Source organism: Phragmites australis, chromosome 13 (assembly GCF_958298935.1).
Source record: "Phragmites australis chromosome 13, lpPhrAust1.1, whole genome shotgun sequence".
In the NCBI taxonomy this organism is placed as follows: Eukaryota; Viridiplantae; Streptophyta; class Magnoliopsida; order Poales; family Poaceae; genus Phragmites; species Phragmites australis.
The window spans coordinates 27,768,025-27,788,922 of NC_084933.1; the positions used below are offsets into that span (position 1 = coordinate 27,768,025).

The 20,898-nt window shown below is 45.6% G+C and overlaps 3 protein-coding genes across 3 annotated transcripts; all 3 read left to right on the plus strand.

Moving 5' to 3' along the window:
- Window positions 1-7,991: 7,991 nt before the first annotated feature.
- Window positions 7,992-12,115, plus strand: LOC133888751 (protein ECERIFERUM 26-like). The gene is made up of 2 exons (XM_062329099.1): window positions 7,992-8,606; window positions 11,014-12,115. Exons 1-2 carry the CDS (start codon window positions 8,154-8,156, stop codon window positions 11,836-11,838), a joined length of 1,278 nt encoding a protein of 425 aa, XP_062185083.1. The 5' UTR covers window positions 7,992-8,153; the 3' UTR covers window positions 11,839-12,115.
- Window positions 12,116-13,447: 1,332 nt separating this feature from the next.
- Window positions 13,448-15,121, plus strand: LOC133888752 (uncharacterized). The gene is made up of 2 exons (XM_062329100.1): window positions 13,448-13,727; window positions 14,787-15,121. Exons 1-2 carry the CDS (start codon window positions 13,517-13,519, stop codon window positions 14,939-14,941), a joined length of 366 nt encoding a protein of 121 aa, XP_062185084.1. The 5' UTR covers window positions 13,448-13,516; the 3' UTR covers window positions 14,942-15,121.
- Window positions 15,122-16,242: 1,121 nt separating this feature from the next.
- LOC133888750 (vacuolar-sorting receptor 7-like) lies at window positions 16,243-19,764 on the plus strand. Its single transcript, XM_062329098.1, has 11 exons — window positions 16,243-17,388; window positions 17,485-17,573; window positions 17,693-17,762; window positions 17,885-17,968; window positions 18,053-18,129; window positions 18,225-18,306; window positions 18,415-18,497; window positions 18,612-18,675; window positions 18,761-18,889; window positions 18,984-19,087; window positions 19,193-19,764. Exons 1-11 carry the CDS (start codon window positions 16,374-16,376, stop codon window positions 19,298-19,300), a joined length of 1,905 nt encoding a protein of 634 aa, XP_062185082.1. The 5' UTR covers window positions 16,243-16,373; the 3' UTR covers window positions 19,301-19,764.
- The last annotated feature ends 1,134 nt before the right edge of the window (window positions 19,765-20,898 follow it).

A 20,898-nucleotide genomic window follows, 5' to 3' on the forward strand; every position in this document is an offset into this window, starting at 1 on the left:
ATTATAAGCGTTAGACCATCTGACGTGTAATCACTAAAAGCTAGCTGTTGGAACTCCACCTTTTTTGAACACCGGAAGGTCTAGTATAATGTCCACTTTGAATACCAGAACATCTAGCGTGCATATGATGCCAACTGAGCCATCTGCAACCTCTCTACACAAAATAGTCTAGCGTGTTCATTTTGTTAATGCTGGAACATTCAACGTGTATTAGACCCTATTTGGAAGCTCTCTAGAAAAAATAAACCGTCGAAAACTTTTGTGAATGCCGGAACATCCGACGTGTTCATTTTTTGAACGCCGAAGTATTTTTTTTGAATGACAGAGTATTTTAATTGTGAACGACAGAAGATCCGGTGTGTACAATTTTCAGCCGATAAGCGATTCATATTTCGGGCACAACTTTCCGCTCTGAACTCCGATTTTGATTATTTTTAGCTTTTTGGAAAGCTTGTGAAATGCTCTACATGATTGTATAGAAATCCATCCCATTTGATCATGTCAAAAATCCTAAGACAAATCCAATTCATTCCTCCTTGTTCCGGTTTGGGTGGTTTCTCTTTTGTTGCATATACGAGATCTACTAAAGCATATATTTGACAAACATGTTAGTCTCATTGACTATACTATCATTAATAATCAAAATCATATGCATGCCCTAATGATGTTTTGCTATAATCTATTTAAGGGCATGTTCGCTATAAAAGCTTCTAACTTTAGTCTTGTTAAGTAAGAGGATAACACTAAATCGCTATAGTGAAATGCAGCTGGTCGCTGTAGAAATATATTGTACCTAGCATGTTTGTACTATAGTCATGTATTATTAGCATCATATTTTATCCATCTATTTTCGATACTATGGTTCTATTTGGCATACCTTTGTATGATAAAAGAAATTAATTTTTATTTTTATTTTTATTTTAAAATAAAAATCAGATAACTTAACTAAATAACTTTAATTCATTCATAGCTCTAGATCTAAAAAAATTTAGATCTAAATTTAACTAGCAGAAACAAAATAGAACTGGAGTTGTACTAAGCAGGGCTAATGTCTCAAAAGCATGTGAAGTCAGGTGACATCAAAATCCGTTGAGGTCTGAGGATCCTCTTCCCCTCCAGCAAGGCTCTGATCGATTACCCTGATGCAGGTCTCCGGTTGCCTGACACTGAGAAGTTACTCTGTGTACTCCCATAAACTCGACTTGCTTGATCTCATCCAAAACGCACAGGGCCAAGCGTGCCCGTGTAACGAACCTATCAACGTCGCGGTGATCTGCTACTAGAATATGATGCGCGTGTGGTCGCCGATGAGGCTACGCTAGCTAGACACTCTAAACTACTCCTGCTTGCTATGTATCAATCACTGCCGCTTTCTCATTCGCACATATACTGACGCAGGATTCGACGCGACAGGAACTCTCCTCTTCTCTTCTTTCAGTTCTCGTCCATCAGAGTCGCCATGGAACATTCAAAATGAGACGTACTACTCACTTGTAGCCAAGCTAGCCCAGCCTGAGCTTAATTTTTTCAGTCATTTAAATTTGGTCCGAACTAACTTGAACCGTCGAACGGATACAGCTGAACCATACGTCCGTTACAATCAGAGACAACTAATTCTTATTGCCGATTCCTTGAGCTCATTGCAATCAGAGACAGCCACAGTCCTGCCTGGGTGGAGTCAATGACTATGCACTAAAATTGCACAAGAAGACACCATCTTTAAATTTTCCATTTGGCGCGAGGCTGCATGCTAACCAGAAACCAGAACAAGATATATCCTGTCAATGCATCGTCTAGATGCATAGAAAAGGAGCCACTAACAACGTGACCTGATATATGTAACGAAAAATCTGGCATCTCACCATCTTCTGATTGACCTGTACTAATTACTAGTAGATGTCATGCGTATGGGCCTGAACTCAGAGGGGAAAGTGACAATAACCAACTCTGTCCCAACCAACCGAACGCGACTCATCTTTCGTCGCCCGATTCCGATCGATGCATCGTCACCTGCAAATTGAAACTGGTTGCTGTCATGGCGTTTGTTGATTGATGTATGCATGTTTGTGTTGAATCAATACGGTTTGATCAGCGGTTAGTTCTCAACTCCCAACCCCCAGCTACTGGGTCCTTTGTGCGTGGTTCATGCGTCTCCGATGGTTACACCAATCTCCAACAGTTCAGTGTGCTAGCATAGCTCGACTGACGCCGATGCGAATTGAATCGTTTTCGTGGCGTCTGTAGCGGCTGGCTAGCTGGATCGATCACCAGCGCATGAATGTGACATGAGCTGATGTGCTAGCTTGCAACGAATCAGTTTGATTTCAGGATACAAATATCAAAATTTGTGATGCGTGGAAATGACACATGTCATGTATCGTGGAGACTTCTTGTGGAGCTCGAAGTGTCGAAAAGGGGTAGTTTAGACTACATTCAGTTCAGACTTTAATTTAGCTGGCGACATGAGCTTGACCATTATTTGTCTAGATGATGCGACTAGATTCAGGCTTCTCCTGGAAATTCAGATCTAACGAAAACCACTTCTTTTTCCCAGGCTCGCTAACCATGCGTGCGTGCTTGGATATAGCAATGTCTTGCCCTTTTTTAGAAAAAAAAGAAGAAGGAAAAGCTCCGGCTCCTGCATGGTGAGATGCACAAAGCCATTTCATTATTACACTATGTCAGCCCATAACTCAGAAGTGCAAAAGATAAGAACGTGCTCGAGCTACCGTAATTAACTACAACGTGTCGGGCCAAATCATCGTTCGATCGACTTTACAGCGATTGCAATGCACGTATGTACAGAAGGTGCATGCATGCAGTTGTAGATCCAGTGCCCAGGGCCCATGCAGGCCAATCTTCTTGCAATTCCCTTTAGCTTGTTCGCGACAGACAGCCAAATGTATGGCAAGGCATGCAGATCGATGGATCGATGGATCAAGCAGGAGCACTCTCATTCAAGAGCGTGCTCCGGCCGGGGATCGGAGCACCAAATTTTCCGGCCTAGTTAAGGCGTCGTCCTCGTCATTCCGTCGCGCCATCCTTAACTCCGGGGCTTCTCGGACCACCGCCTGCCGGACGCTGCTAGATCTGATCGAGCCTTGCTGTGCATGCATGCATTCGTTTTGCCGCCGCGGCCGGCCGGATCGGAGAGGTAGATCCAACTGAGCAAATGGCGCCCGGCCATGCATGCCGCGGCAACTAAGGCAGCGCCGCATTGTGTACCACACACCACCGGCCCAGAAGAAGAGTGGTGTATCACCGATGGACAACTCGCACGCATTGCCTGTTTGGATCGGTGGTAGGGATGGAAGTTGGTATCAAATGGATAGATTTGGATCAATATTTAGTTTATTTTTTTTAATCAATATCTATATTCTAACGGTGGAAGGAACCTCACCCTGCTACTGTAGCAATGGGCCCAAGTATGTATATGTACCTACATGTATATATATGTACATATATATATATATATACGTGTATATATATGTATATATATACATGCATACCTATATACATACATATTGGTATACAATATATGTATATATATACGTATAGGTATACATGTATATATACATATATATATATATGTAATTTTCTTTTCTAAAAATTCTAGAAAAATATCAAAATGAATATTAGTTACATTAATAAATCAGCTGAAAAAAAACTAAAATGCAAAGAAAAATATCTAAAACTCAAAAAAATATGAAACAATTTTTTTTAGGTTAGTATTACTTTCACCTACATGTTAAAACTATGTGCATGCATAAAAGTACTATTGTTTTCTCTATAATTAATTTAATGTGTTTAACATTAATAATTTTATAAATAAATATTGAAATATACAAAATTTGTGAACTTAATTTTTTAGTCTTCTTTTGTTGTGCTCTACATAACAAAATAAAAATAGGCGTGGCGTACGCGCGCCAATCAGATTAGTTTAATTAGATGAGGGTGGATTTTTAATTCAGTTTTTTGAATTTGGATCGACCTAATGATTAAAAAATACGAAACTTGCATTCCTAATCGGTGTCAATGTGCATCCTGAACATTTAGCTGCTAATATGTGTTCGAGGTACATCTGTACATACTGTGTGGGGAGAGAAGTTTAATTTTGGCCATAGATGGCAGCAGAACTCTAGTTCATCCAATCTATCCACCGTCAACATAAGAGCAGGGTTTAAAAATTCGTCAAAAACCATTCGATATTCGTGAAAATCGGTCAATTTGGTCGTACCGAATTATGAATTCGACCAGTTTTCGAGTTTGAATTAAAAATTCACAAAAATCAAAAAAATCTAAAAATACTAGAGACAACTATAAGACCTTATGTGATTTTTGTTTTAAAAAATAATGTCATTTACATCATATTTCATGAAGAGGAAGTTTGGAAGAAAAAAAAAACATGCTTTAAAAAGCGTGCAGCTCATTTAGTAGGGTTCACGTTAAGGAAAATATTAACATGGAACACATATTTTGTGTGTGTAGTGTGTACTTAAGATGATCTATAAAATTAGTTTCACTTCATTTAGAGTTTTATTAATTTTATCCATAATTTTTACAAAGTTCACTAGCATAAAGTGAATGTGTTAAGAAATATCACTGTAATTAACATTTTTATGTCTACCATTATTTTTCCTGTATAAAGTATAGTATAAGTAAACTAATAAAAGTTGTTACTAATTTTGGAGGTGTGATGGGTTAGTTATAAATTAATCTATTTGCAACATATTTACACAAATTCTGCATATTACAATAACTATTTCATGAGTGCATGTATTTTTAAAAGACATATGATCATGTGTAAAAGACTAACAGAACTGGTTTCATGATTTTTAGATTAGCAAATAATTAACTATGCATTTAACTAGGTTTATCAAATATATTTTATCACAAAAAGTATTCAAGTTTTTTATGATTATAAATATTTTTATCATGTAGATCATGTTACAAGGAAATCAACAAAATTTGTTTCACTTGATTTGAAGCTCAGATGAATTAGTTATCGATTTTAAAGGTTGATCTATTTTTATAGTTTTTCTTGAACTTTAATGAAATTCGATAAAACCGAATAGTTCGACGAAATTCGAGTGGTTTTTGAAGGAAATCAAGTGGTTTTTTATCACAAATGAAATGTAGAAAATATGGTCGAATACCGACGAAATCGAGTAATTAATCAGTGAAATCGTCCGATTACTACATATCCAATTCAATCGTTTTTTACCGTGATCAAACCAGTATGACCAAGTAAATTCGGCTAAATTCTCGCCGAATTTTAACCAAAATTTTCGATTATCAGGAATTCAGTGACCTCCGCATTTCAAGGTTCAAGCGAATTTTTCAACCTTGCATAAGAGCGACATGTCCAATTGTGCCTAGGCTTGGTTGTAATTGATTGTAAGGTCTCCCACTTAAGTAGGAGTAGGACTAGTACAAAACTTTCTCGCCTGCCAGCTGCTCCTCTTCTCCAGTTCCAGTAGCTGGCTCGCGAACAGATCTCAACTACCGATCTACCATATACCTATAAACACGATTGGTCATTCAGCACATACTGTTGTTTGCTCGCTAGTAGTTTTCTGTACTTCTGTGTAGAGTGGAACTGTGCAAGTGCGGAAACGATAGTTGGATGTAGACTGATAAACTCAAAGCACAGGTATACGCTGCACAGAATGGTAGAGAATCAACTGAGCGCCTGAGGAAGAAGCCAGCAAGCCAGCCTCTCACTGGACCAGGATACAAGAAGCCAATGCCGAAGCGACGAAACTACCATAAACTTCACTTTACCGACCAGGATGCGAGTGATCGGGGTGGTCGGTGTTTCATTTACCGACCACCCCGTGCAGAAATTTCACCTTTTCATATTTCCGTCTAGAGATCGTACTGCAGTTTGAATTCTTGTGTGATAACGCGCCACTCCATGCCCGATCTCCATGAATTTTCGCATATTTTTGTGCACCTGTTGGTATTTTATTTACCGACCACCCGACTAAAATTTCGCTGGTTTATTTCTCCCTCTAGAGATGGTATCTGATCTGAAACTTTGTGTGTTGCTGTGGCGCTTCACGACACGCCTCCACCAATTTTCTAGGATTTTTATGTCTAAAACCGTCGGCAAACTGGAACCTGCCATGATCGGTGTTTGGTTCATCGATCACCTTTCTTGGAAGCTCCATAGACCGGAGCAAAGGACACTCAAGGAGAGATACAAAAGAGGGTGCAGCAATAGGCTAAAGCTTGTGGCTTCAAAAGGGAACATGACAATGGCTAGATAAACTGAGATCAGATTATATTTTCGTTTCAATGGCAATGCACTAAAAATGACCGATACCAAACCAATGTATGGATAATACGATACTGGGCACAATTCGTCACGCCACGTCCTTGCCCAAGCTACCTAGGATCTCCCTCAGGCACGCCGCTCCACCCTTTGAACCAGCGTCATCACCTTCCTGCTCCCTCACTGCATCTCTGCAGGCCTTGCACCCTCGTTGGGCTTAGACATGGTGCATCGTGCACGCCGATCTTGCGCGAAGGGCCATGTTTGTGCAACCATGCGGGAGCTTCATCGAGCGGAGAGGAGGCCAAACACAGGGAAAATGGTAGTTTTGACGCACACTGACATGCCGATTCGCCCAAATTCAAGCTAAGGGTGACAATTGAACCCGTGGGTTCAGATACCCGCAGGTTCTATATCCGATGGGTTCGGATTCAGGTTTCATTTTCCGCTCACGAGTCCATCGGGTTGGGTACCGAACTGAGTCAGGTCAAACTCGGGTTTCCAAATTCGCATGCAGGTGAGGTCAGGTGCACACGAACTCTTTCAATCTCCACTCAACCCATTCAGCCCAATGGCCCAGTCTTGCCCTTCCTCTTCCGGTGCTCATTTGCCTCAATTTCTTGCTTCGCTCTACAGACGAAAAGTGTTAATACATAAAGTCCGATAAGCATGTCTTGGGTTGGCACGGCTTTCCATAGAATTCTATAGGGATCTATGAGATCTCCGGTCTGCCTCTTCCAGTCAACCTCGCCTGCTGCCCTCCCCGAAGCTGCCCAGCCAGCCCGCTACTGTCCTGTCGAACCCAAGGTCGCCGCCCTCCCCAGCTCAACCCCACCTCGACCGCTGCCCACCCCTAGGGCCATCTATCCCACTCGTTGATACCCTATCGAATCCAAGGTCGTCGCCACCACCTCGGTCCTTGCCCTCCCTAGCATTGTCTAGCCCGCCCGTTGTCACCCTATCAAATTTGAGGCTGCCACCGCCCACCTCGGCCGTTCCCCTCCCTCGCAACATCCCACCTCAATCGTTGTCGCCCTATTGAACCCGAGGCCGTTGCCGCCCTCTTCGGCCACCATCGTCATGTCGAACTTGAGGCCACAACTGATGGCCTGGATGATGGTGTTGCTCTTGAAGATCCCAGAGTCGATGAAGATGCCATCGCATCTGAGCTGCATCATGAGGACGGCGTTGGTGGGGGTGGCGATCCTGCACATGGTGAATTGGATGATGGGGAGGTGGTAGTGGTCTCGCTGGAGCTCGGTTCTGTGGTGGCGCGCACACGGATACATAACGGCGCGAGCTCATCAAGGCGAAGATTGCCCGATTGGGGAACGACGACGCCAAGCCCAATGGGCACTCGCAACTCGATGAGCACCCGACGGGTGCGGGTTGAAGTGCCACTTCTCGCATGTTTACACTTTTTGGTTTGGATTGGACCCAAGCTATCGGGTTTTAGATCGGATATAGTTTTACCCCATCAGATCCAATCCGACCCATTGTCACCCATAATTCCAGCAAACCAAAAGGCTTTGCATGCGCGCGTGCGCGCGCGCGTTTCCTCGTGTCTCCAACAGCTGCGGCGGCGGCGGTCAAGCCGAGCCGTCGCCTCGTATCACCACCCATCGTTGGCTCGCTGCTCCACTGTTCGGCGCTCAGCTCGCAACCAACTCTCTCCCGAATTTAAACTCCAACCTGTGCGTGGCGTGCCTGCCCCACCTCCCCCGCAACCCACCGCGGAGACCTCAGTCCTCAGCTCACCTCAGCTCGCGCTATATATCCGCGACCCGCACGCGTCCGCCGAGTCCGTGCACCGCCGCTAGCTCTCGAACCCGAGCCGCGTCCCGCCACGTCTAGCAGCTAGCACCAGAGTAACAACATGGTGTTCGAGGAGGAGAAGGCGCCGGTGGGGGCGGTGCACGGGCACCGGCTGTCGACGGTGGTGCCGGGCTCGGTGACGGGGGAGGTGGACTACGAGCTGTCCGGCGCCGACCTCGCCTTCAAGCTGCACTACCTACGCGGGGTGTACTACTACGCGGCGGGCGACGTGGTCCGGTCCCTCATCACCAAGGTGCTCAAGGACCCCATGTTCCCCTGGCTCGACGCTTACTACCCCATCGCCGGCCGCGTCCGCCGCGCCGAGGAGGCGGACGGCGGTGCGCGGCGCCCGTACATCAAGTGCAACGACTGCGGCGTGCGCATCGTGGAGGCCAAGTGCGACCGCGCGATGGACGAGTGGCTCCGCGACGACGCGCCCGACCGCCTCAGGCAGCTCTGCTACGACAAGGTGCTCGGCCCGGAGCTCTTCTTCTCCCCGCTGCTCTACGTCCAGGTAACCCGCTGTTCTTGCACCATCTCACCCCCCCCCCCCCCTCTGAAATACTACTAATCTTTTTTACAATTTCGATGATATTAAGAACTCGACCCATAGGGATATTAGCGAGGTGTTAATTACCTGATTTGTAGTTGTGCTGCCATAGTTTGTAGGGAGTGTGAAAAATTTCTATTTTTTTTTTCGAATTTTGAGCAGTTAGAGTGGTCTCTGTCGGAGCCGGTGATTTGGTTGGGTTTGGATATGACCGGTTCCTGGCGAGAACTGAACATGGAGTATTAGCTTTCAGTATGGCTCCTCACAGTTGTGCGCGACCATACCTGTTAACCATCAAAGATTGACTCTGCTATCGAACGGGATCACAAAATCATACGTAGTAGACTGTTCCTCTGAATCTTTTCAAATTTAGCTAAAATTGAATCGACGATATGCCAGCGAAAAAATAAAAAAATAAACAAACAAACTTTCATTTAGTACCCATAGAGGGGGCAAGAAAGATGCGGCGAGCTCTTCATGAATTTATGGTGCTTCCTTACAGTTGGAGAAATTTGGGAAGCCTTTTGGCTTGATCGGCGTGTATGAATATGATGCCTTGAGATTGCCGGAGACGAGTAATGGGTGCTGGGCCGGACCACCGTGCCATTCATCTACCGCTGGTGTGGTTGAAAGGGCCTTTTGCTCCGGGTGTTCTTTGGTTCCGGTAGACGGTGGCTCACGCGAAGCAAGTGGTGTGGTTTAAGGGCGATTATTCATTCACATTTTGCAGGAGGAAGGACATCTTTTCTTGACGAGCAGGCAGCCGCACAATGTCATACGTGAAATGTGAACATAACGGACAAATTGCATGATCAAATCAAACTTGACCTCTAGTCTTCTCTGTTAAATGAAATCGGCACAATTTCGTGCCGGTTCTAAAAAACACTTGACCTTCTAAAATTAGTATTGTTTGCCTAAAAATAGTAATATTGTTGACGATATACATGCCGCCTGTGTTAGTACTACTGCTACTAAAATGTAGCAAATGATTCGTAGTACACCTTTTCTCCTGTACCTGGTAGTCTTGTATTCAGGAGCTGCCAATGTATCAGCAGTATTAACTGCACCTTGTCTACTCTGATGAAGCAAGAACCAGTAGCTTTGTCAGGCTCAGCCTTTTTCTGTAGCACGTAGCAGTAGTATTGTACGTATAATTTACTCCAATTTTATTTTGCAGTCCTACTGCGCTGCATCTCGGTAGTCGGTTCTCATAATTGACACCAACCCTGCCATAAACCCGTCATAGGTTCATAGTACTCTTACCTCAGATGTCAGAAACAAAATTGTTGAACCAAATTGATCCTAAAGGGGAATTTTTTAATGTGTATAGGCACTTATGATTTACAGGACTATTCATTTGTATTAAGATTGATGATAAAAAAAATAGGTGAAAAAAATCGATGAGTAGTTAAGAAAAATCAATGAATATATGAGTATCATGTGTGAGAGATGGATAGCTAAGATTTGCTATATGTGTACAAGTACATGCGGTTTTACATTTTCCAAATTGATCCCACCAGCTTCGGTGAATTGTCTTTTTGCTTAGTTGCCAGTCAGTGGGAAAAAAGTAAAACCCACCGGCAGTCCATAAACTTATTTCACGGTGTCAATAAGATCTCTAAACTCTTAAAATACATATTTGTGTCCTAAACTTATCAAGTGCCACTCGAGGTTTAAATCACCGTAATCAACATGAGCCTACATACGTGGCATGCGATCAGTTGGATCTGGACTGCGTGTTCATGTGAATTAAAGTGGTTTGAACCTTGGGAGGCACACTTAACAAATTTAAAGACCCAAATCTGTATTTTAAAAGTTTATGGACCTATATGGTACCTCATGACAAGTTTAAAGACAGCCGATCTATTTTACTCTGAAAAAATTGAAAGTTTTTTTTTTAAAAGAAAACATCGAGCTCAATGTGGTTGAGTATGGCTGTACTTCAGCAGTGAAAGTTTTTCACTATACTCAACAACAAACCCAAGCGAACATGAATGGCCCCAGAGCACTGAACACCCTGGATAATGACCAAATTGCAAAGAGAATAAGCTTTTACGGATCGCCGTTCAGGCTGGTGGTGCATTATGATCCGCTTTATCATGTAGGACCGCTGCGCCATAATTCCGGCCTGATCGTCTCACTTGCTTCGCCAAATACACATTAATTATTTCTTGCACCAATATATCTTAATTTCAGATACAAATACAAAGGTGCGAACTGCAATTATTTGCAGATGAAAAAATATGGTGCTCTTTTTGTGTTCAGAAATTCTTTCTGTAAATTTTGGGAACTTACTGATGGTGTCACTTTGTTCTGTTACGTGCAAAAGTTACAATCTTTGTCAGCTAGTACATGTCAAGTTGATTTGCAGATCACAAACTTCAAATGCGGCGGGCTGGCGCTCGGGTTCAGCTGGGCCCACCTCATCGGCGACGTGGCGTCGGCCACCACCTGCTTCAACAAGTGGGCGCAGATCCTGAACGGCCAGAAGCCGGACGCCACCGTCCTGACCCCTGCAAACAGGCCGCAGGGCCACTCCCCCGCCGGCGCCGCGGCGCCGCGCTCCGTCAAGCAGGTCGGGCCCATCGAGGACTACTGGCTGGTCCCCGCGGCCTGCGAGATGGCGTGCTATTCCTTCCACGTCACCGAACCGATGCTCAAGAAGCTCCAGCAGCAGGGGCGCCACGCGGCTGGCACCTTCGAGCTCGTCTCCGCGCTGCTGTGGCAGACGGTGGCGAGGATCAGGGCCACCAAGGAAGTGACGACCGTGACCGTGGTAAAGACCTGCGCGGCCGCCAGGAGCCGCAGGTCCCTGGCCAACGAGCAGAAGGTGGGGTACGTAGAGGCGGCGGGCTCGTCGCCAGCGAAGGCCGACGTCGCCGAGCTGGCGGCGCTGCTGGCCAAGAGCGTGGTCGACGAGACCGCCGCGGTGGCGGCGTTCCCGGGCGACGTCCTCATCTACGGCGGCGCCAACCTGACGTTCGTGGACATGGAGCAGGCGGACGTGTACGGGCTGGAGATCAAGGGGCAGCGGCCGGCCCACGTGGAGTACGGCATGGACGGCGTCGGGGAGGAGGGCGCGGTGCTGGTGCAGCCGGACGCCGACGGGCGCGGCCGGCTCGTCACCGCGGTGCTGCCGAGGGACGATGTCGAGAGCCTCCGCGCCGCGCTCCGGAGCGCGCTGCCGGTCGCGTGAGCGCCGCCGCGGTCGTCTGAAACTTTACTGCGGTGTTCTGTTTGGTGATTTGAGATGCTGCAACTTAAAAACGTACTAGAGATAAATCTGGCGCGCGTGTGTTTACTGGGTTGTGATCTACGATGATGCGCCTGTACTGTGATCGATTTGCGAAGTGTACTGAATTAGGTGATGTTTCGTAATAAGTCGCTCGAATTGTAGCTTATCCAAAATGTACCAAGATTCACACAGTATTGTCAAAATAATAGCTTGAGACTGCATGATCTCGCGTGTTCCATACCTTTGTGACACAAACTTGCTTGCTTGGATGTAGCAGGGTAGTTCAGGTATCAGAATCCCAGAAAGCGATGTCAGCGAGTCTTAACCTGTAGTAATCTACTGATTGCCACTCTATGACTGCAACCTCTTACTATACATGGTTTTCAGTTGCTGAATCAAAAACAGTGTTCAGTAATGCTTTTCTATCAGTACTTGCTGTCCTGGCAGACTGATTGTAATCTGACGGAAAACGATGAATCCTCAAATTCATGCCTGGTGGCTGATGCTTGCCTGGGACACTAAGTGATAAGGGTGTACATATTTACATCCAAATTTTTATGATTTTTTTTATATCTAGTATTCAGTAGATAAATTATCCAATAGACAGTAGTTCATGTCGTCAACTCATCATGATCAGATGTAGTAGATATTCTTTGCTACTTGTATGCTTGTTTAGAATCACACTTAATATTTTATGTTGCACATGCAGTTTACTCTGGTATTTGAATTAGCCAACTGTTTCGTTGCTGATTTAGGCTCCACGCCCATCAAATTGTGAGTGTTCACGGTTACACAAATCTTAAGGTACTGCTAAATGCAAAGAATGTAGAAAGATATTGTGAGGAAGATTATTGTAAAGTGGATTGTTGTCATCAACCGAAGTCATTTGCATTTTAATTGTTATTTTCATCTATCCAGTTAATATGGATTAAGAGTTTCTCTTTTCAAGCCGATATGAATTTCAATAACACGAAGGATGAGTTAGAGGACGGGTTTTCTGATCCGAAGGTTCAACCTAGTGCTGATAAAACTGATATTGAGTTGATATCTAAAAATAGTTCTGATGAGCGACACCGATAAGAACACTGACTCCTTCTCCCTCTCCCTTTTAATCATTTGATTAGATATGGCTATATATAAGATAATATGTATATCCAAATTAAAAATCCTGAGCCTACCACCGGCCTGGACGACGTGCAAACTGCAACACTGATGCTAACAAGTGACAACTGCAGCATACTACAGTTCCGATTCAATGCTTTGTTGTCAATCTGCCGATACCTTCTTCGCAAAAAAAGAAGACACAAGCCTGTCCAGATTTATTTTTATTTTTATATCGTTTAAATAAAATTGTAAATATATGTATCCGTTTTGAAAATTACAAATCTAGACTCCTGTTTTTGCATATACATATAAAATCCAAATATATTTGCAATTTTTTATTTTAAAAATCAGCTGTCCACCTATTTGGGCCATTGAACCGGGCCCAAAGAGTAAAACGGGCCGGCCCAGTTTCGAACCAACACCCCGTCCCGACCAAGCCCAGCCAAGTTCATACAAAACCCAAGCTCTTCCCTTTCTTCGCCGACTCCCCAAACCCTAGCCTTTGCTTGTTGCGGCGGCGGCGGGAGCGAGAGAGATGGCGAAGTCGCTGCGGTCGAAGCGGGAGAAGCGGCTGCGAACGCTCCGGCGGGAGATCGCGGAGCCCTTCTACGACAAGAAGGAGGCCGCCAAGCTCGCCGCGCAGGCTGCCGCCCTTGCCGCTCCCCCGCTCCCGGTCCGCGCGCCCCCGCAGCCCCAGGATGCCGGCAGCTCCCGCGCCGCCGCCGCCAGCTCGGCCTCGGCCATGGGTGAGCCTTCTATAGCCTTTCTGAGTTACCAGGCGTGGAGTGCGTTGTGTTATTTCACGGGAAAGGCGGAGTTTCTCTACGCCTTGTTTGCTAGAACCCGCGTGCTTGTTGATTAGCGGTTTACTTTCTCTTCTGTTAAAATACTGTATAGTTCTACTAGTCGCACGGAGATGCCCACTGTGTTTTTGTAGATCTGCAGATTGCCTCTTCGGTGCTGCATCTGTGCTAGTTTCTTAAGTCTAGAGACTAGATTTTATCTCAGTGGCGATGAGTTAAAGCTGCCTGGGTCAAAACATGAAGTAACCATCAGGATACATTCAGCTGGAAAAGAAACGAGTTGATACTTAGTAGTTGCTTCTTGGAACCAAAATGTATAATACCTTTGCGAATTGCGTGCTATCATGCTTATGTCTCGTGTTGATTGGGGAGGCTTTGAAATTCTGTTATTAGTAGCATCCTTATTGTTCATCAATTTGAGTAGCTTCCTCTGGTTTTGGATTGGGGTGGAATTGGCCTAATTGTGAAGAACTGCTGCTACGCTGTCATATATTTTTTTATGGATACCAGAAAGCTGGTGATCTTTGTCCCATTTTAGTACCTTGTTACTTGGACTTTATGGTGTGAGGCTATTAGAAAGAACATAATTTGTAGTGCAAGAACATAAATTTTTATCTATTTGAAAAGCTGGGAACTATTAATTTGATATTTGATTCAACCTCATTGAGAAATTTGGGGACTGCAGCACAGGTACAGAAACGAGCTCACCAGTTGGTTCAAAGACATTTTGCATAATTGGTGACAGAGTTACTGTAATGTTTCAGCTCTTAAAACTTTGGGGCGTCAAATGTTTGATTAGAAAACCATCTGAAACTGTTTCTCAAAATTCTTGGCTCTCAATTATGAATATTTGTCAATGTACTGTTGGTCATTGAGGCGCCTAATTCAGGAAGCTTATAGTAAATTTACCATTTGAACAGCCTGTTGTTTTTTCTTCTGCAATTTCGCTTGCTCCTCATTTTATTTTTCCTTAGCTGATGTGCTCTCTTCTCATGGGTACAGATGTGGAGATGTCTGATGGAGGAAGCAACAAGCCTAAATCCTTCTTGAAGCCAATTGGCAGCATTAGCAAGAAGAAGGTACAGCTTCTTTTGAAGATCAAGAAAGACAAGAGAAAAGCTAGAAAGAAGGGTAGATTTTCTTTTGCGAAGAAGTAGAGACGTGAAATCTTTTATCTTATGAATGTTGCAGTTTTGTTTTCAGTTTTCAGTTTGAACTACGCATGTAATGGTTATCTTGTGCACCTAATTGCCAACCATCCATTCTTGGGTGGCTACTAATATGTTGAAATGAGCTATGAAAAAGGACACTGGTGGCCTATTCAGCAGTTTCTATCATGTGGGTATGAATTTCAAGTAATCAAATTTTGTTTGATTGTGGGTACCTTGGTGGTGAATTGTTTTGAGTTTATGGTGAGACTTGTGTGGTATGGTAACAATGGAGGCGTGTCAAGAACGTTGCTCATTGTCGAAAGCTGGTTGAATGGATAATAGCTAAACATCTAGCCTCATCGAAAGAGAAGATGATCATGTGATTCTGATGTGTACTGTAAATCTTTCATATTTTAGGGCAGACCATATTCTTGGCTTGCATCTCATGTTACTCTAAGATACTTCTCACCATCTACCGAGTGCATTTTGTCAGTCCTGGTCTCACATGCCCTCGAGATCTTAAAGAATGTCAAACTCGGGTGAGCGCATTCCGTTATTTGGCATCAATGTTGAGCAGTTAGGAAGCATACGAACTGTATTATTCTAGCATGCACATGAGGCTGCGGTAGGAGCAGGTCAAAAATATATATCCACTGGTGCTCACGTACTCATGTGCACATCATATCGTTCGTGAAACGAAAATAACGGTAGTTGACTTGCCATTCGCTAGCATCATGTGAGGTTACTAGTTGCAAGGACGAACATTGGATAGAATTCTGTGTGTCCTGTTTCAAGAAATAATGCTCATTGTTCTGTGCATACTAGTATATAATTGGATCAGCGATCTGATATATGAAATGTGCCCTTTTGAATCGGTCTTCACACGTCTAGTTTAGCCTACACGCCCAGTTCCCATCGTTATCGCCACCCGTTGACTGACCAGGTCAATGAGTTGGTTGGTTGCACCTCTCGAATGTCAGTGACCGCTCATGGATCAGAAGAGAATTGTTCAGAGACATAAGAAAATGAATCACCGTAACATATTCGTCACATCATGTTGTGCAATCCAAGCATTGCCATACTTTTCTTCATCGCGAAGATACAATGTGTTTTCCTGAACAGATCAAGGTATGTATTTTTCTTAAAAGACTTGGAGGTCAACGCAAGGACTTTGTGTTAGAAAAATTCAACTTTTACCCATCTCATTTTCAGTCTACGCCCGTATTTTCCTAAAAAAATAGCTCGATATTTCCATTGCAATAGAATGACATGGGCAAGTGGAAGCTAAAATAGTCCTATAAGAACCGGATTTTTCTATTAGTCTCCTCCCTCTCTTCATCCTCCGCTCTACCTTCCATTCCATGTCGTCTCCACCAAGTCTCCACCTTTGACAAACCTACGGAATTCGCGAAACAAACAGTTGCCAAGAAACACGGCAATGGCGCTCCACGTCCATGGCCTCGAGAGGAGGCTCGCCGCCGTGGCATGGGCATGGCTCGTTGTGTCCATGGCGAGCCTGGCGTCGGCGCGGTTCATCGTCGAGAAGAACAGCGTCAAGGTGCTGTCTCCGCGCTCGTTGCGTGGCCGCCATGAGGCTGCGATCGCCAACTACGGCGTCCCGGACTACGGCGGCACGCTGACCGGCGTCGTGCTGTACCCCGACGCGAAGCTGGCCACGGGTTGCAAGCCGTTCGGCGCCACGAGGTTCAAGGCCCCGTCGGGGCGCCCCGTCGTCCTCCTTGTCGACCGCGGGGGCTGCTACTTCGCGCTCAAGACGTGGCACGCGCAGCTGGCCGGCGCGGCGGCCGTGCTCGTGGCCGACAGCGCCGACGAGCCGCTGCTGACCATGGACAGCCCCGAGGAGGAGACCCCTGACATGGCGTTCCTCGCCAACATCACGGTCCCCTCGGCGCTCGTCTCCAAGAAGTTCGGTGACGCCCTCCGCCGCGCCGTGACCTCCGACGCCACTGAGGAGGTGGTGGTGCGTCTGGACTGGCGCGAGTCGATGCCGCACCCGGACGAGCGGGTGGAGTACGAGTTCTGGACCAACAGCAACGACGAGTGCGGGCCACGGTGCGACGAGCAGGCGGAGTTCGTGCGCGCGTTCCGGGGCCACGCGCAGCTGCTGGAGAAGGGCGGGTACACGCTCTTCACGCCGCACTACATCACCTGGTTCTGCCCCGACGCCTTCCTCCAGACCAAGCCGTGCAAGGCGCAGTGCATCAACCACGGCCGGTACTGCGCGCCGGACCCGGAGGGGGACCTGGAGGCCGGGTACGACGGGCGCGACGTGGTGTTGGAGAACCTGCGGCAGCTGTGCGTGCACCGCGTCGCCAACGCGCACAACCGGTCGTGGGTGTGGTGGGACTACGTCGCCGACTACCACCTCAGGTGCTCCATGAAGGACGACAAGTACACCCGCCGCTGTGCAGAGGACGTCGTCCGATCGCTCGGTGCGCGACTTGCTCACCTTCCTTGACGCGCCGCCGCGCAGTTGCCACGCTAGTTAGACGGTGGCTGTGCTGATCTGATTGCATCGGGCGTTGCAGGTTTGCCGATGGACATGATCGACAAGTGCATGGGGGATCCCGAGGCCGATGCCGAAAATGACGTGCTCAAGACGGAGCAGATTGTTCAGGTTGTCTATTTGGCTGGCGCTGATTGACAAGCGTCCATTTTGGGAATGGCGTGTTCTTGATTATCAATCTGCTTGGATCTTTTGAACGATCCAATTTGCTCATATTTCACTTCTTGCAGGTGGGGCATGGAACTCGAGGGGACGTGACGATCTTGCCGACGCTGGTGATAAACAATGTGCAGTATCGAGGTATGGACGAGTCTTCCAAATTCATCACAAGATCGTACGGTGCTGTCAACAGTGCCTGAAATTTCAATAAACGATGTTGCATTTCTCTGAAGCGAACCGTTCTTGTTTTTCTCTCTTTGCAGGCAAATTGGAGAGCACTGCGGTTCTTAAAGCGATATGTGCTGGGTTCAAGGAGTCCACTGAGCCTCATGTCTGCCTGACACCAAGTCTGTAACCTCAGTAGATGAAATCATACTGAACCGATTTCTTCAGTTCAACGCTAATCAAGGAATTCATCTCTGCAATTTCAGACATGGAAACTGACGAGTGCCTAAACAATAACGGCGGCTGCTGGCGTGACGAGAAGACTAACATCACCGCCTGCAAGGTGCCCATCTCCTAGATCCTTCCAAGAGCAGATCACTTAGCCATGATATGTTCCTACTCATTGATGCTCACACTCACCTCATTGTGTGTTGGCAGGACACTTACAGAGGGAGATTCTGCCAATGCCCTGTAGTCAGCGGTGTTCAGTACCAAGGAGACGGGTACACCGATTGCAAAGGTGCCACCACTTCTCAATTCTCATGCTTCCCCTCACACCAGTGTTCGTCATACAATCGTTTCATTCTGCCACTGAACTTGAATGGATTTTCTACCTGTGCTCCACCAGCTGTCGGACCGGGCCGGTGCGCCATGGACAACGGCGGGTGCTGGAAGGAGACGAGACAAGGAAAAACTTTCTCTGCTTGCTCGGTAATCTAAATATCTAATGAAGCATAGAACAATGTGTTTGCATTTCCTGGGGTCTTCAGGCAAAGGTGTCAGGTACTAGTTCCTGACTGATCTGACGATTTCCGGCTTGTGCAGGATTCAAACTTGAGCGGGTGCAGGTGCCCACCGGGGTTCAAGGGCGACGGCTTCCACTGCCAAGGTAGCACCATGCTTAGTTTCCCTGCAATTTTTGCGAGAACAGTATCGAGTTGAGCCTGCCTTGTTGATTCCTTCTGCGATTTCAGACGTTGACGAGTGCAGCGAGAAGCTGGCGTGCTCCTGCAGTCACTGCTCGTGCAGGAACACATGGGGCGGATTCGATTGCAAGTGCAACGGCGGCCTTATCTACATCAACAGTGAAGACACCTGCATTGGTGAGCCTTTTCATCTTCCTCTTCTTGCTGCTGTATCTGCTCCTTCTCGTTGTGTTCTTGCTTAAGATTCAGCTCTTTGCTGGTGAATGTGCAGCTAAGAACTTGTCGGCGTTTGGGTGGCTCGTCACCGGCCTGGTTCTGTCGTGCCTCGCAGGCGTGGGCATCGCCGGATACGTGTTCTACAAGTACAGGCTCAGGGTATGGACTGAACAATCTCTTACCAGATCAGACAGAAGCACATTCTTTCCATGCCAATGGCTAATCTTGGTTCCTGACTGTGAATGCACCCTTTCTATGCTGCAGCGGTACATGGATTCGGAGATAATGGCAATCATGGCGCAGTACATGCCTCTGGACAGCCAGCATAACGAGAACCAGCCGCTGAGGATGGAGGAAGCCGCGCGAGCATAGTTGGGCAAGTGGTGAGATTTTTACTTTCACATTGGTTGTTGTGATCTCCTAGGAAGAAAATGCAGCATATTTCCTTGATTAAAAGCTCTAGCAAAGCAGCCCAGGGCAGATTTCAGCATCCTTCTGTCAGTTTGATAAAGTAACTTATTTCCATGCTTGGAGTTGAACAAGTTGATTTCAGCATTTCCACACGACCACCAGTTTTGAGATTTGAAGATGTGACCCGGTACCACAATGTACATGACAGCAATTTACACAGCTCTTGCACATTCTGCATTTGTTTCAGAGAACGATACACATATAGATGATAGAAACATAGATTAGAGGACATGTGATGAATCTGTTCGGTGATGTATAAAATTTGAGATCGTGCTCCATGCACAGTTGTAAACTGGAGACCGGACAAGCTGTACAAGTATGCTGGTGATGCGTAAATTGATTGAGTTGGAATGCTCTTTCATCTCTGTTTACAGGCATCTTTCTACCGCAAGTTGCATTCTTTAAATTTCTTTTAGAGTAAATTTTAAAAAATTATAACTATTTACACCTAACTATCACAAAACTATAATTTGTGAAACGAGTTTTACAAAACTACAAGTACTTATGCCCCATAGTACTATAAAACTATATTTTTTGCTTTTCACAAAACTCATTCCGGAAGTCGTAGTTTTGTGATAGTTATAAGTAAATATTTTTAGTTTTGTAATTTACTCCTTTTTTTAGAATGGGATTTCGAGAATCCAACCTTTCGCCGGCGAGGACTACTGATCCTTAAATGAAGTAACCATCAATAACAAGTATCCTTCGCAGAGAATATATGACCTCGTTGACCAGTTTAAAGGAGCCAAGTATTTCTTTAAGATCGACTTAAGATCAGGTTACTATCTGCTGAAAATAAGAGAGATGGACGTCAAAAATAGCTTTTGTGACCAAATATGGACAGTACGAGTTTACAGTAATATCCTTCGGATTAACCAATGCACCTGCATACTTCATGAATCTCATGAAGAAGGTGTTCATGAAGGAATTAGACCAGTTTATCGTAGTCTTTATTGATGACATACTAATCTATTCTAAAAATGCCTAAGAGCATGAACAACATCTGAGAGTAATTTTGGAGAAACTCAGAGCCCATAAGCTATATGTCAAGTAAGTGTGAATTTTGACTAGAGAAGTTTACCTTCATTAGCCATATCCTGACAACAGAAGGAGTTGTTATAGACCCAGAGAAGGTAGAAGCTGTCGCCCATTGGCCGCAACCGACCAATGTGTCCGAGATCTGAAGCTTTCTTAGATTAGCGGGGTATTACTGCCGATTCATTAAAGGATTCTCCAAGATAGCCAGACCTATGACTGAGCTGCTCAAGAAGGAAAAGAAGTTCGAATAGACACAATCATGTGAAGAGACTTTTCAGGAATTAAAGGATAAGCTAACAACTATCCCAATGCTTGTCTTACCCAATATCCACCAAGACTTTGTAGTTTACTGTGATGCATCAAGGTGAGGTCTGTGATGTGTCCTAATGCAAGATGACATGGTAGTAGCATATGCCTCTCGGCAGCTCAAATCCCATGAGTAGAACTACTCGACCTATGAC

Coding starts and splice junctions, on each gene's coding strand:
- LOC133888751 (XM_062329099.1), top strand. CDS start 8,154: ATGGTGTTCGAGGAGGAGAAGGCGCCGGTGGGGGCGGTGCACGGGCAC. Junction 8,607..11,013: donor CCCCGCTGCTCTACGTCCAG/GTAACCCGCTGT, acceptor GTTGATTTGCAG/ATCACAAACTTCAAATGCGG.
- LOC133888752 (XM_062329100.1), top strand. CDS start 13,517: ATGGCGAAGTCGCTGCGGTCGAAGCGGGAGAAGCGGCTGCGAACGCTC. Junction 13,728..14,786: donor CAGCTCGGCCTCGGCCATGG/GTGAGCCTTCTA, acceptor TCATGGGTACAG/ATGTGGAGATGTCTGATGGA.
- LOC133888750 (XM_062329098.1), top strand. CDS start 16,374: ATGGCGCTCCACGTCCATGGCCTCGAGAGGAGGCTCGCCGCCGTGGCA. Junction 17,969..18,052: donor TCATGTCTGCCTGACACCAA/GTCTGTAACCTC, acceptor CTGCAATTTCAG/ACATGGAAACTGACGAGTGC. Junction 18,676..18,760: donor CGACGGCTTCCACTGCCAAG/GTAGCACCATGC, acceptor CTGCGATTTCAG/ACGTTGACGAGTGCAGCGAG.